The sequence below is a fragment of the Nannospalax galili genome, unplaced genomic scaffold (genome assembly GCF_000622305.1).
Source record: "Nannospalax galili isolate Female #2095 unplaced genomic scaffold, S.galili_v1.0 scaffold87, whole genome shotgun sequence".
In the NCBI taxonomy this organism is placed as follows: domain Eukaryota; kingdom Metazoa; phylum Chordata; class Mammalia; order Rodentia; family Spalacidae; genus Nannospalax; species Nannospalax galili.
In genome coordinates this window covers 12,940,923-12,956,675 of record NW_008360320.1, presented here as the reverse complement: position 1 = coordinate 12,956,675, position 15,753 = coordinate 12,940,923, and the positions used below count along the sequence as shown (strand labels likewise).

The 15,753-nt window shown below is 36.8% G+C and overlaps 1 protein-coding gene across 1 annotated transcript in view; it reads right to left on the bottom strand.

Moving 5' to 3' along the window:
• The window catches only part of Lrp1b (LDL receptor related protein 1B), a 2,166,816-nt gene that overhangs the window by 280,570 nt on the left and 1,870,493 nt on the right, over nucleotides 1-15,753 (bottom strand). Inside the window, exons 56-57 of the mRNA XM_008825194.2 lie at nucleotides 10,062-10,245; nucleotides 6,889-6,974 (exon numbers count right to left, since the gene is read on the bottom strand). Coding sequence (XP_008823416.1) covers nucleotides 6,889-6,974; nucleotides 10,062-10,245 — 270 coding nt within the window. The remainder of the gene's footprint in view (nucleotides 1-6,888; nucleotides 6,975-10,061; nucleotides 10,246-15,753) is intronic.

The window sequence follows — 15,753 nt, the reverse complement described above, 5'->3', positions numbered from 1 at the left end:
AGGTCCCACCATGGCTGTCCTGGCTATGAGGATTTCTCCTAATAAAGTCCATTCTCAAGGGCAATCTCATTTCAGCTTCCTTTCTATGAACCTACAACCCTCTTCTTTTCATTTCTTCTTTCTAACAGGAAGTAGAGAAACCATTGAGGTAGAAGAGACAAGAATATGCCAGCACAGGGGACAAGAGGTGAAGAGAGAGATGAATAAGAACAAAACATGAATGAAAATGTCATAATTGAATCATTATTTTGTACACTAACCTTAAAAGTTAAAACAAAAACAAAATAAATGGAAATGAAAGAATTGGAACCTCCTGAGTCATCCAAAGAAGAAGAAATGTTTGCCCAAGAATCTTGTATGTCTCCACCAATTCAAATGCCAATGAAGAGCTGCTGTCACAACTATAGCCCTTTCTAACGTGTGTCTAGCATTGTCCATTGAGAAAAGTATCCCAGTGCTAACACTGAAATACTAGCTTGGGAAAAACACTCAAGACTGTGCAAGGCAAAAAGAAGAACGTGCTTCACTGTGGTTTCATTTGTGACCCTCCCTATAGTTAAGTTGGGAAGTGACAGTCCATCTGGATGAGAACAGAACACACTAGCACACTAGTATAAATACCTCTCTAACTCCTCCTCTGAGCCTTCAGTAGATCTACAGTATCTTGGCATTTTGGCAACCATATTTTATATGGGAAATCTTTCCAAAGGTTGTAAGGAACTGTATCCTTCGAGTGGAAGAAGCTTCTACTAATGAATATTTGAGGTAACAATGCCCAAATTAAAGAGAAATGTTACCTTAATAGAAAAGCTGCCATTATTAATAGTCAATGGAAATTTGATGTCATTTCAACACTGTGGATGAACTGAAAAAGACCATGCATCTAGTATGAAGACTTAAAACATCTAACATTTGTGAGAATCAAGCTATGGGCCCTGGATAGCCATCTGATGAGTCAGTAAAGGTGTGGGAATTTCACTTTCCTCCAAGGCTTCTGTCTCAACGACATATGTAAGTGTCCTTATATCACACCTTAGGCAAGACAGGGTAATAGTAGAATTTAAAAGCTGTAACTTTGCAAGAACCATTGACCAAGGAGGAACTAGATTTTCAAGGTCTTTTTACTCTACATGGTGGAAATAAGAGGGAAGGCCTCCCTTCAGGCTCATGATTAAATATTTTGTAGCAGGTAACAAAACAGCATACACTCGACTGTTAAGTTTCTGGATGCTCCAGTTTTGGGGTTTGGCCATTCAAAAGTTTGGCTTCATTTGAATACTGTATTACCAGGATCTGCACATTTACTATACTACTGAATTGCTCAAATGATTTATGAGAAATTAGCTCAGTTCTGACCTGTTGCCAGGGCTCAGCTGCTTTAGTCTCAGTGGACTAAGAAAACATGGATCAGAAATTGAATTGCTTAACTCATCTTAAGACCAGAATAGTTTATTAATACATAAATTATTTTCATTCAGGAGATAAGTGATGCTAGAGATGTTTGTCAGATCCCCTCAGATCTTTGACATGAATTTATATCTGTGAAGCTTGAGCCCTTATGTCATATTAACGTTAAAGTTGGTACACTCACACTTTAAATGAGTTGCAGTCCTGTGGTTTAGGGTTAGCACCTCCAGCAAGCCAGGGAGTTTTCTGATTTTGTTTTTCTTTGGGAAGGAGCACTAAGAAACATAGTAATTCTCAAGTCTGCCTCTGATTCTTACATTTATTCTAAATATTTAGAAATAGATAGTAATAGTACTGTTCTATACTCCCTTATAAGAGTCATGCCAAGGTTAAATGGTCAATGTTCATATTTTATTTCTTTCCAGGAACTTCTGAAATTTAAAATGGACTGTGCATAAAATCTAGCTAGAAAATACTATGAAAAAAAACTTGTTTTACTTTTTACTTTATTATAGCAGGGCTAAATTCCAGTAATAATGATTTTAATATCACATGTTTAAATCTTATTTATTGTGGGAATTAACATGAGTAATCTCATTCTCTTTGTTTCCAAATTACAAAACTAATGGCCTCTCCTCTCCAGGATTACATGCTGTTGGGCATAAATAAGGAATATAATGTGGTAAAGAATGACTCAGTGCAAGTCATTGCTAATAATGAATAATCATAAACACTGAAACATGTGAATTCATATTCATTAAGTATCTGTGGACGTACTCAAAGCTGGAGAATGTCTTAATGAAACCATTTACTGTAGTTGTCTGGAAAATTGACTATGAAAAATCAAAGTCCTAAAACATAACCTTCGTATATTCCAGACAACTTCTGTAGCAAGCCAAATAAATTCATTTCAATAGTAGTCTACAACTTCTTTTTGTTCAATTGCTTTAAGGAATAATGTAAATGGATTAGGATTCCGTGATGGTTTGGCAACTCAGATCATTAAACGCAAAGCTTTGTAAGCAAAACTTACAAATTTGCCTCTCACTTTAGCAAATATTCATCTACTCCATTCTTAACAATAATCTCTTTCGATAATGAAAATTTAAATCCAAATTCAGCAAGTCAAGCATAATAAATCAAAACTGGAAATGCAGAGGAACTGAAACACTGTTCTGACATTTCTATCCAGCCAAGGCAGACATTTTTCTGCAGCTTTTCTCGCTGATTCCCCACAGAAACAGTTCAATGCTCTCTTTGTAGAATCACAAGCAAAGGACATTAAAACAGTCAGGGATGACCAAAATAAGGTCTGAAAACTAGAGGCATCCCAGTAGTTTCTGAGCTGAAAATTGATTTCATCAAAATCCTGTTTGCTTCTCTCATTTTGGTAGCTGAAGATTTACACCCTTTGGTTCAAGATGATTAATTTAGGAAATTGCATGTTGTTTCTCTATACAGTTTTGCTGGGATAAAGGCACAGTTAGAATTGAATTGGATAACATTGGGAAGCTACTTGATTAATTTTCATTCCTACAATCCATGTTATTAAAGTACATTTTCTAAATGTGATCTATGAATTCAAACCATAGCTGGACGAGCACAGTCGAATTCCACAGTCTACATACTAATAAGGAACTCTACCCTTCATTAAATCGCATTAGATTATTCCTGACTATAATAAAGAATAAAATTAAAAACACTACAAGAATGTATTCTTCCTAAACAGATATACAAAAATTACAATTAATTAAGTTTAGGACTCTTCATTTATTTGGGCAGAGATGCAGCAGAGAGAGATAATTGCCTCTCCTTCATTTTGCATGTTTAGACAATAGCACTCAAGAAAGAAAAAAAAAAAAAAAAAAGATTCTCCTAAGCAGGAAAACTTAAAGATTTTCATAATAATACGATGAAATGCTGATTAAATATGTTTCTTAATGAAAAATGAAGTATTCCAAGAAATCCCTAGACAAAGCCACATGCAAATCTTGTCTTCTTTCTCTGGGTTCTGTTTCCTTACTCCATGGTCACCAGTAACAAATATTTTCCACAAAGACACAGGTGCTTGGAGTTTCTCATGAACTCACACCTTCAGTTTCATAAATCAGCTCTAGGAAACATGTGAAGCGCATCCCCATGCAGGTGTTAACAGTACAAAGGACAACAGGAGGCAGGCATATGAAAGAGATTCTGTTATATTTAAGTAGACTTAATGCTGCATACCGGAAATAACTGTTCTACCAAAAACAATCTCTCACAAGGTACTAACCATGCAAGACAGCAAAAGGGACAAAGCATGAATATCTTGAGCCACAGGCCTGGAAAATGAAGTGAGGAGTGGTCATCTAAATTGCAATCATTCTTTCATAAACAATAAAATCCTTGCTATATGCCTTAGCTGAGCTGAAAAATGGGGTATTTAAAATTCCTGTCTTGAAACTGAGGTTGCACAGTATAAAGACTGGATTACTAGCTACTAGTAAATATAACTTGTTCCTTTTCCTGAGAACAGACCAGGAAATCAGAAACTGGTATGCCTCACTTTGAAATAGTGAAGTTTGAAAAGGTGTGAAGATACATGCCAGAACAGAGAAAATCTTCAATATTTTGTCACTGGAACACACATTTTTAAAATATGTTCTGCAGGTCAAAAAAACCAGCTTGACTTATGTAAGATACAATTTAGGTCACCATTCTTTTTTTTTTTTTCATTTGAAACAGTTATATATACTTAAACTTTCTAAAGACTGTCATGCAATTCATCTCTTAAAAAGATGGAGGTCCAATTCTTATAGTTTAGGCAGATTTTTATTTACTTTCTATAAAGTGAAAATTACTTTGTGTTTTACATAATCGCTGAAGGATCTACAATTAAAGAGAGAAGCAATGCGACACACCGTGCCATGCCATGCCTGGTATAACCCTCCAGACTCAGAGCAAGATTCGAAGTGTCACAAACTTTCAAGAATCTGGCAAGAGTACATGCCCCAAGCACGGGGGATCTGATGATTGGGGCTCATGCACATAGTGGAGAGGCAAGAGCTCCCAAACAGTGTGGATGCTGAATGCAAGGATGCCCAAATCTCTACACTTCCCTATAATTTAGTGACTAGCCAGCAATCCAGATATTTTTTCACTTTCAGTCTTTGATCCAAAGGAAAGCTGAGACATTCGGATCTAATAGGATGAGTAATATCACACTGACAATTGGATATTTCACTTAAATAAGATTAGCTCCTAAAGAAAATCACATGAAATACATTTGCAAAGAAAGAATTCATTGGTTATTAGGGAAAACAATTTTAGGTCAACACATGACTCCTAATATCTCTAAGCTCCATTGTTCCATCTACTAAAGATAACTGAAGATTTATGGGGGAAAGTTACATGTAGGAATTTGTACAGATTTTCTTGTCTTTAGTCCCTAAATAATACAATCTAGTTAATATTTACAGTCTAGATAATATTTAGAAAGCATTTAATTTGTGTTGCATATTCTAGATAACCTGGAAATGACTTAATGTATAAGGAGGACATGTGTAGCCTGTGTGCAGATCCCATGCCATTTCATGCAACAGACCACAGAGCCCATGGCTTTGCTCTGAAACCAGTGCTCTTGGAGGCAGCTGTGGTAATCTTTTATTTTTATGTTGATGAATAATCACCAGGTGAATGGTGTCCCTCATTGATCCTAACATTGTCACAGACATACTACAAAAACAAGAAATGTCTTTAATTTTGATATATTATGTAGTTGGGAGTAAAGAGACTTTTATACAACTGCTAGAAACTATTTCCAAGGGTATCTTTTGATAGAGCTCAGATCCAGGTGATGCCAGCCCCAGACACCATGATGCTCCTGAGAGGAGCTGAGTCAACCAACTCCGGGCCACCTGCAAGTTAACAAAAACAGCTCCAGGGATATAATGACCAATGTATTGTGATCAAGAGAGCATGCTCCACAGGCTGACAAACAGGTTTCCCAAGCCCTTAGCTGCAATTAATTCCTGGAACCCTATAAGTGTAGAAAACATGTTTTACTGTAGATGTTTTCCTCGGGAAGTTTCACCAGGTACAGACCTCACGGCCTCCATGAGCAAGCAGCCCCCAAAACTGTCCCAAACAGCAGAAAAATATTCTCTTTTTCCGCATTCTGTCCCTTTATAAGCTACCCCTCTGCAGCCATTAGGCTGCTTGTTCTTTGTCACACTGGAGTTGAGGACCAGCAGTGCCAAACCCAATTAAACTCTCACTTTGCCAGAGTCCTCTTTATTTCCTTTTCTCTACGATCCCGATCTCTGCCACCTTTTAATCTAACACCTTTAAAATAAAATGTGGTATAACTAATTGTATGTGATTTCTCTACTTCCTGCAATGACCACTGTTGTTTTAATTACTTGACTTCATGGTATTTTTGAGACACTTGTGGAAGAACAGATGTCAATCATGAGCCTGACAGTTCTGTATTCTGTGAAGGTGGAAATAATAATTTGTGTATAAATGATATGGATAGATAAACTGAGAGAGAAAGGACTCAAACTAACCAGGCCAAGATTCTAATCAAGAGATGAGAGTGGGGTTACGTAGCTTGTGTTTTTTAAGCATGGTCCTACTAGTAGCTGGGGGAAGGAGGTTAGAAAAGTGAGTTTGATGGAACAAGCCTGTAATTCCAGAGGCTCAGGGAGTTCAATGCTAATTTGAGCACATAATGAGACCCTGCCTGTGTAAAAAAATAAAAAAAAACAACAAATAAATAAGTATAAATAAATAAATAAATAAATAAGAAATAACCGTAACTGGGCTGCAATCATACTTTAGTTCTCTTGATCATTCCTGATTGTAAAGGCTAGGCAATGTCAATTCTGTGTTACTTTCTGGTTCTAGGAATAGGAACTTTAAGTTCTAAAAATAGCAACTTTTCAAAACCAAAGGGAGGGAAAGAATTTGGGTTTGAGCAGGCCTAAAAATAAATGAGCCTCAGGCTGTCCCTGACTGCTGAGGGAGGGAAAGCCAGTATTTCCAAGCTTTGTTGATTATTTTCATGGAGGCATCCTCAATTCTAAGTAGTCTTTGCTAAACACATGCAAATAGGGGCAACCCTAATGGATTCAGTAGATGGCATCTTTCTCTCGAGGGTGGTGGAATACAGTGTGCTCAGGTGTGAAATCCCTAAATAAAAATACTAAAATGAAAGGGGAGAAAAGAAAGAAAAACACTCGGCAGCACTTCCAGCTCACTGTTCTTGAGATGATTTCTCCTGCATTAATTATGCTCTACCATAATTGCTTTCTTCCACGTGCCATCATACAGCAAGTTGGAACCACTTTGCTCATTGTGACAAACATCATAGTAATTTTATACATGCATGAATGTGTATGCATCCATGAGTATGCGCTTCACTGACTGCAATTGTTAGGTAGTCCATCTGCATAGCCTTGCTGACACCTGGAGGACCCACACTCAACATCTTTGCCATACCTGTTTTAGAAGTGTGTAGTTGGAGCCGTCTGTGCTAATTTTCCTTATCTCATGTTGATCGGCGAGAATGAGAAAGGGTTCTTCATCTAAAAGCAAAGAGAAGAATGTATTAGACATTCGTATTTACCAGTTTCTGTGTGGCTTCCTCTCAGTTCGGTTTAGCAGCAGTATAAACCACCTGCCTGCTGTGCTGGGGACAGCCATGCTGGCTGCAGGAAAGTCAAGCGCAGCACTCAGTGGGGCAGGGAGGGAATCTGGAAAATTCTAGGGGCATCTCTCTTACCCTCAGATCTCTTAGACTTTGGGATAATGTTTTTGGTATTAGCAGGAAATCTCTACTGTTGTAGATATCTGTAATGAATTTGAGAAAAAGGTATAGTACACTGTCTTAGAAGCTACTGTATAGCCAAATACCCAGTTGGGAAATTCCTTCTTGATAATCAACCAGGTGTAGACAAGGGTGTTCCTCCTAATGGGTGCTTTTCATTTGCAGAACGGCTTCTCTTCTGCCATTTCTAAACCCCAGGTTTTGGTTTTTGTTTATTAATTTTGCCATTTCTCATTATTCTTAGTTTGAATCTTTTGTAATTCTTTCTTATAAGCTCGTCCAATGTGTCTTACTATAGTACATATTTTAAAATCTAGGAAAGCATGACAAGGGACTTGTCTGTGTTCAATATGAGATCTTGTGGACTTTTGACTTGATGCTATGCTTGGTGTTTATTTAGAAACAAAATAAATTCATAAAGAAAAGCAGTTATAAAGATGTGCACACACATTTATTTGAATATATATGTAAAGTCAGTTTGACTTCATTATCACTTACTATAATCCTAGATCAACGCAGTGAAATATTATCCCAAACATCTGTTTCTGAGACACATTTATATATTTGTTTACCAAATAAGTAAATTTAATGTTCACAGTAACTAGAAAAGAAACTTGAAAAGGTAATTATTTTTATAATACAATGTAGGTTTTATTGTAAGTCACATACTACTCTAGTATTGTTCTTTTTATGTTTTAAAGTATGCTTTTGTCCCATTTTACCAGTTTCACAGCTAAGGTACTGTTTGGTGTCTCAGAGGATATTACAGCAATCATGTTGGCCATCCTGTCCCATCATCCATGTCCAACACCTCAAGTGGTCATTCTAACCTTCCCGCTAAAGCATATTTAAACACATAATTTGACTCTCAAGCTAGATGCAGGTATCTTGCTATTCCTATCAATATAGTATCAATTATAAATATATAATTGGTCATATTCTACTTTAATAGTAGGCATTTCTTTCTCTTCACCTTGAATAGATTTAGTTTTAAAAACTTAGCTGTTGGACTAGGAACGTAACTCATTTGGGAGAATGTTTTCCTAGAATGCACGAAATCCTAGGCTGGATTCCAAGACTCTCATACAATTGGGCATTATAGCACATATCTGTGATCATAGCATTTGGGAGGTAGAATCAGGAGGATCAGGGTCACTCTCTGCTATACCATTAGTTCAAAGCCAGCCTAGGCTAAATGAAACCCTGTCTCATGTAGTAAACAAAACAAAAAAAGAAAGTAAAGAAAACTGAATTTGTCTTTAGAAAAAGATACATGTTACAAAAACACATTTTATATTCTGAATTATTAATAGTTTCTAGTTCTTATTACTAATAAGCACAGCCATAGCAAGACTACAGAACCGCTCTGAACTGCAGTCTCTGACACACCTCACCACCTTTAATGGAAGGTCTGAAGCTATGGAACAATTCACTGTTTCTGAGCTTTTTATCTCATTCATGTCACTACATATATAATGTAGCAAGCAATGAGTTGCCCAATGGTTTGGTACATGAAGCACTGGGCTCCACATGATCCACCATGAGCTCAGAAAAGAATATTCTAAGAATAAGTGACAATGGAATAAAAATCGAAATTAGTTAATATAGTCTATATAATGTGCAAAAGCTTAATGATTTAAAAAATTCATATTACATGTATACATTATAGGTTAGAGAATGTGTAGGTATACTATGATATTTAGAAAAGAGAACAATAAAGGATAATTTAAAAAAAAACAGTTTTGTTTTCTTTTCATGGAGGATATGTAAATTCGAATTTCTGGGTATTGGAGTAGCAAGAAACATTTTTGTATTCCATAAGATTCCAATATGTGTTGTCCATTTGAGGCAGTAGTTGTGAAGGCTGAGCTTTCTTTTTAATTCCATTGACCATTAGTGGATTGCAAAATAAACATGACTGAATACATTTTCCAAACTTGAAAGAGTAATTTTTTTGGTGTTGTTGAATTTGTTTTGTAATCTGAAAATTTTCCCTATTTTTTCTGTTTAAAACTATATAAAAATTCTACTAAAGTGTTACTTAATATGCATATTGTAGAAAAATAAAGCTTTATTTTTAAATATGATTTTAAAATTCCACCCCTGAAACCTAGTCCATGAACACAGACAATAAAACATGAAATTTTTAAATGCTCTCACTTTTATGAGTATAGCTGTTAGTTTTCATAATATTTAAAAACAAATTAAGAGAGATAGAGATTCTCTTCCAAGGCATTTTGTGCAATTTAACAATCATTATCATGCATTTCTTTGTACCATTTTAATATGAATGATTTATCTCTTAATTTTCAATTTTTCCCAAATTATGGGTCTTGCTTTATTAAATTTCTAATTTACAAAATCACACTATTTTGAATAAACATATGGTCTAATATTTGCTGAATCACTAAATGATTTATGTAATATTGCAGAGCTGGTTTATTATGAACATTATTAATATTATTGACCTGTTGTTCTCAACAGCATGCATGTAGGAGAGAAGGGAAATTATTACAATGGTGCTAAAGTAGTCTCTTTCAGTCTTGACCAAATTTGCTGTAACACTGTATGCAGCAGTAGAAAGCATATTATGATTATTACTTTACACGTGAGCACTCTCAACATCTCAGCAGCACTTAATACTTCACATATTATAACATAACCTTATTACAAGCAGAACGCTTTTGTACCACATACACAATCACAGTAACTACACCCATTCTGAAGGAAGCATTTTGATATCTCTGTAACAGGAACAAGGAGTGAATTCAATAAAAAATGAGTACAAAAGCCAAGATCCATTCGTGTAACTGAGGTTGGATCACGGGCAAGTTAAATTCAATACCTGAGAGTGACTTGCAGCCGTTTGGGTTATCAGGTTTTATTTCATAGCCATCTGCACAGAGGCACTTGTAGGTCCCATAGGTATTGATGCATTGCTGACTACAGGGAAAACCCGAAGAGCATTCGTCAATGTCTACACATGTTTTACCATCATTCTTCAGTTGGAATCCAGGCCAACATTTGCACTGAAGAAAGAAAAATGAGCATGATCAATTGGTATCATTGTCACTGTCTGTTGCTATTGGTAATCTCTTTAGCATGGCTCAAGCTAGAAAGACACCTAGAGTCAGACAGCAAGACTGTCTCCTGGCAATTAACCTTAACAAGAATTACAAACCATGTGAAGCTCAAACAGCATCTGACTGAAGCTGGAGAGATGATAAGAACTGACATCACTGAAGCCCAGGTAGCTAAAAGTGGCGAAATCCAGAACCAGACCTTAACTTCTGAGTTATTCCATCTCTTCCCTGTTGACTTTGCACTGTAACCCAGGCTGACCTCAGCTTCCCAAGGTTTGGAGTTACAGGTATGCATCACCACATGTAATATTTTTATTCATATATTTTTGCATTCTGCTGTGATTTTGGATAATTTGAATAATAATGTGAATTACTTTGTATGTCTAGTTTGGAAGATAGTAACCTAACATTTTTGCATGCTTCATTAGAGATTCATAGAAATCCATTTTCTAGATATTTGCAGATGACTGAACAGATGAGAAATGTCAGATCATGAAGGTTAAGTTGCTTTGAGAAATACAGTAGAAAATATGGGTCTTGCCAAAGATTTTTAAAACATGGAACCTCTCAACATGTTTTGACTCAACCGAGTTTTACATCAAGACATCCCTAAATAATGAAATCAGTATGTATTATCAAATTGTTGCTTCATTATCTCCCTGTGTTCTATGTCTGTCTGAAGATGATATTTACCAATAAGTCAGCTCTCCAGGTGCAAACATCCAGCTATGATTTTACATTACTAAAAATTATCACACATTGCGACTGGTCACTGTCTTTAGGTCTATATGGGAATTAGTACTGAAGAATGAACCTATACCTTGCAGATGATTGTTAACATTAGCTCTGGCTTCATCTGTGTACTTCGAATAAAGGCAAATTTGTGAATATTAAGAACTGAAGTAGATAGAAACTAACTTTAAATTGTTAAAAGTAACTTTCAATAGTTATTTATTGTAAACATCTTACAATCTTGATAATTTATTTGAGAAAGAGATGGCAGAGTTTGTATCTATTAGGAAATATACTAAAGTGACATATGACATAATATTAGTTCACTAATGATCAGCGATAATTTTCAATGTAAAAACACTCATGGATAAGCAAAGAAGTAACATCAACATCTGAATGTGCTCAAAATAGATAATTATGTTTCTTAGGTATTTTTGTGAGGCAGGAAATCCCTATGCTCTTTTACCACTGTCAACTTCGACAGTTTCTATCAGCATTTATCTGATGATTCAGCAATTATAATGCATTATTTAAGAGTCTGGAGCTCACGGCAACCTAGGAAAGAAGCATGAAACAGCCCACTGATTTCAGTTTCCTCTTCATATCTACATTTGGGATGCTGTGACTTCCCTTGTGAAAACCCATCCTGCCACCTAAACTGTAATCCAAGAAGCATTGGCACTTATGCCATAGTCATGGAAAATGACATTCATAATGGCACTGAGCTGTACACTTCAAAAGAGTCAAAACTGAAAATTCTGAGTTTGGGGGAAATGGCTCAGTCAGTAAAGTGTTTGCCATGCAAGCTCAAGGATAGTAGTTTAGGATCCCCAACAATCGTGTAAAAAGGCGTTGAGCACCAGGGTTCACCAGATCCACTGTCTCAAAAGATGAGGCAGAGAGCTATTTAGGAAGACACTCAGCATTGACCTCTGGCCTCCATGAGCAGGCATATATTTACATGCGCAGACAGACACAATACATGCATACACATGAGTGTATACACACAATGGCAAATTCCAAGTTGCATGCATTTCATAACAATTTTAAAAAATAAATAGTTGTAAAAAGAAAAGGAAGTACGGCACTAGAAATGATATCATAAGCTAGTGTGGTTGGAAGCCAAAAGTCTCACTATTAGACACAAAGCAGTGCTGAACAAAATGGCTCTTAAAGGCAGGCAGGACTTTACAGAATGTGTTGAACTCCTCTCAGAATAATAAAAGTCTCAGGTGCATCACAATTTTAATGAGGCTCCTAAAAATCACTTTGAATGCCTGGGAGAGAGGTAAAGCAGAATTTATCAAATACATGCTTGAATAAAACAAAGTTGCTTTAAAGTAATTTATTGAAAGTAAAAGGCTAAACTTATTGTATATATAATTATAAAGATAAAAATTTATATGGGAGGTTGTTGGAGGGGAGGGAGTGGGCATGGATATGATCAAAACATCTTATATGCATGTATGAAATTCTCAATAAAGTTTTTCTTTTTCATTTAAGATTGGGGTAATTTTTTTTTAATTTTGAAAAGAGAAAAAAAATTAAGATAATTTTTCCTCAATCCATTTGAACATTTTTACCTTGTTTATAAAAACAAAATTTTTATTCCCAAGTCATCTAAAAGAATCACTAAGAAATTCTATTAGACTAATACACAAAATTAAAAGATAAAAGATTCAGGATTTGTTTCTATATATTAAAAAATGATATTTTGTTAGCTTAATTTTTTAATCATTTGGAATTATTGCACATTTTCCTGACTTGTGAGAAATTGTATAGGAATGTATAGCAACCAGAAAGGCATGTAGATATCCAAACGTTTTTATGATTCTCAGAAAAGTGTCTTTAAATTTTTTTTAAAATAATCTTGAAAACAAAATTCTATGATACAATTGGAGCTTTCTTACCCACAAGGGTACTTTGTGGCATGACAGTTTACTATTTTTATTATCTAAACAAGCTTCCGTCAGCCTCTGTATCTTTAAGGTGAGACCAGAGGATGGCACCAAGAGTCTTCCTCTCCTGTTCTCCATAGTATTTTTTTGAAGAGGGATCATCATTGAACCTGAAGCTCACCATTTTGAATAGGCTGACTAGCCAGTGAGATACCAAGATCTGCCTGTCTCTGCCCCTCAATGCCGAGGTCACAGAAATGCACAGCAATGCCCAACATTTACATGGATGCTGAAGATTTGAACTCAGTTCCCCACGCTAAATAGCAAATGTTCTGAACCATTTCTTGAATCCTGATTTTCAACATTCTTATTCATGAAGAAAATGAAAATTAAAACTACTTTGAGATTTTATCTTACCCCAGACAGAATGCCTAAGACTAAAGAGAAAGCAAGCCACTCTCTTCTTGCACTGAGTGCCCCTTCTAGCCTCAGGCCCAGGCCCACCCCTGCTCTTTCCATCTCAGATCTCTGGACTACCCTCCTAGCCCAGACTTATCCACCGTGTCCTGATCCCCTGCACTTAGACTAGCTCAATTCTCCTTCAACTTAGTTTGATAGACCCTCCACAGGCTCTCCCCATCCCCACCTTGCCCTTGGCCTGATCTGCCTGTCTCAGACCTGCCTACCATTCTGGTAAGTCAGAACCCTCCCACTGTACTTTAATTCCCCTGCAGCATAAGGAGCTCCACTATTTTGTTAGGTAGTGCATAACACCACTGTCCCCAAAGCACTTGCTGTTGATTGGACTGGAAACAATCTCTATTGGCCTAACACAGAGAAAAGGATAATCGAAGTATCCGAACTCAGTGGTGTGTATCTTACTGTACTCTTTATGAAAAGACTGAAGTTTCCCAGGGACCTGTCTTTAGATCCTCGAGCTGGGATTGTAAAAATGTTAAAAAACATAACAATTAAAAATTTAGATTACATTCGTTGTGCTAAATCTAGTTCCAGGGGCTCTGACACCCTCTTCTGACCTCTGTGGACGCTACATGACATGGGTACATTTACATACATGCAAGGGATACAGTCACACACATTAAGAATAATAAAGAAAAAAAAAATTTAAGATTTTGTCTTACCCCAGTCAGACTGGCTAAGGTCAAGAGAAGGCAAAACACCAAACTGGCGAGAAAGTGGAGAAAAGGGAACGCTCACTCTGTGCGGGTGGGAATGCAAACTCATGGGGAGAAAGGGAACGCTCACTCTGTGTGGGTGGGAATGCAAACTCATGCAACCGCTATGGAAAGAAGTGTGGAGAACACTTAAAAACCTAAAAATGAATCCACCATATGATCTGGTTATACCATTCCTTTGAATATACCCAAAGGACTCATCCTACTGTACAGCCATGCTTGTTGCTGCTCTTTTCACAATAGCTAAGAAATGGAAGCAACCTAAATGTTCCTCAGCTGACAAATGGATAATGACAATGTGGTACATTTACACAATGGAGTTCTGCTCAGCAGTGAGGAAAGATGAAATTTGCAGGTAAATGGTTGGAACTAGAGACTGTTATACTAAGTGAAGCAACACAAACTCAGAAAAGCAACATGTTCTTCTTCATTCTTGAATCTTAGCACCACTTCCTTATACATGAGTATATATGTTGATGGAACAGGAGGAGCTAGGAAAATGGAAAGGAAGCACAGTGGCAAAGGGAAAGAAAAAGCCTGAGAGAGGTGACTAGTAGGAAACAGATGCTACCACCGGGAAACTGGGGGAAATGGGGTATTCAACTGAGAAGGGAAGTGGGAAGGACATACAAGGAATCATGGGGGAAAATGGGAAGAAGGAACTCAAAAGGGGGAGAGATAATGTGACAGGTATTATCAATGGGAAAAAGGGGAAAATGAAGGGACTTAAACTGGGGAGGGAGGGGGGAGTTTAGACATGGAGAGAGGGGAGAGAGAAATAAAGCTAAGGTGCTGTAAAAAGCCAGAAGGAAATGTATTAACTCAAAAAGCCCTTGAAAAAAAACCCCATACAATACCTGAACATGAGTGTATGTATATACCTGAAGGCTATATAACAAGGAATACAGTGTCAGACAGGAGAGACCTCCCTTCAAGTTGTTGGTCAGGGTAGCCCAAGAGACTCCCATAATAACACAGGCTATTACCACAGCCCTTGATTACCTGCCAATACTTTAAGGTAAAACCCTATTGTTGAATACAAGACATACCTTTGGCACAGGACTTGCAGCAATGGAGCAAGAACTAACCTGGAATCCTTCTCCGTGAAGACTAGCTCTCATAGTTCTAGAGGAAACCATGCAAACTGCTAAGGGAGAAAATCAATCAAAAGTACAGCCCAGCTTCAAAGTCTAAAAATCACAACAGCTGGTATAACAAACGATCTCCACAAATGTAGTAGTGGCACTTTTATCTACAGAGTAATCACCAGCTATCTAACTGGACTTGAAGCCCTCTCAATGAGAGGGAACTCATGGATGGCACTGTAAATATAGCCAAATACACATGGCTGGAGAGTGCTAGAGAAAACCCTATCTCTGACATAGCTCTAGACAAAATTTCTTACTCTATTCTAAAAATGTATCCTTATGTTTACAGACAAGGGTACCTCTCACCACTCATCAAAGGAGTTTTTTTTTTTTTTTTTTCAACATAGGGTGTGTATTGCAGAGTTCTAAAACTGATCCCACACTGAGAATATATGTCAGAGATGCCCAGCCCTAAGTGACACATCTCCAGTAGAACTTCTGTATCTAAGGCTCATGGAACATAGCAGAACAGGGGATAGA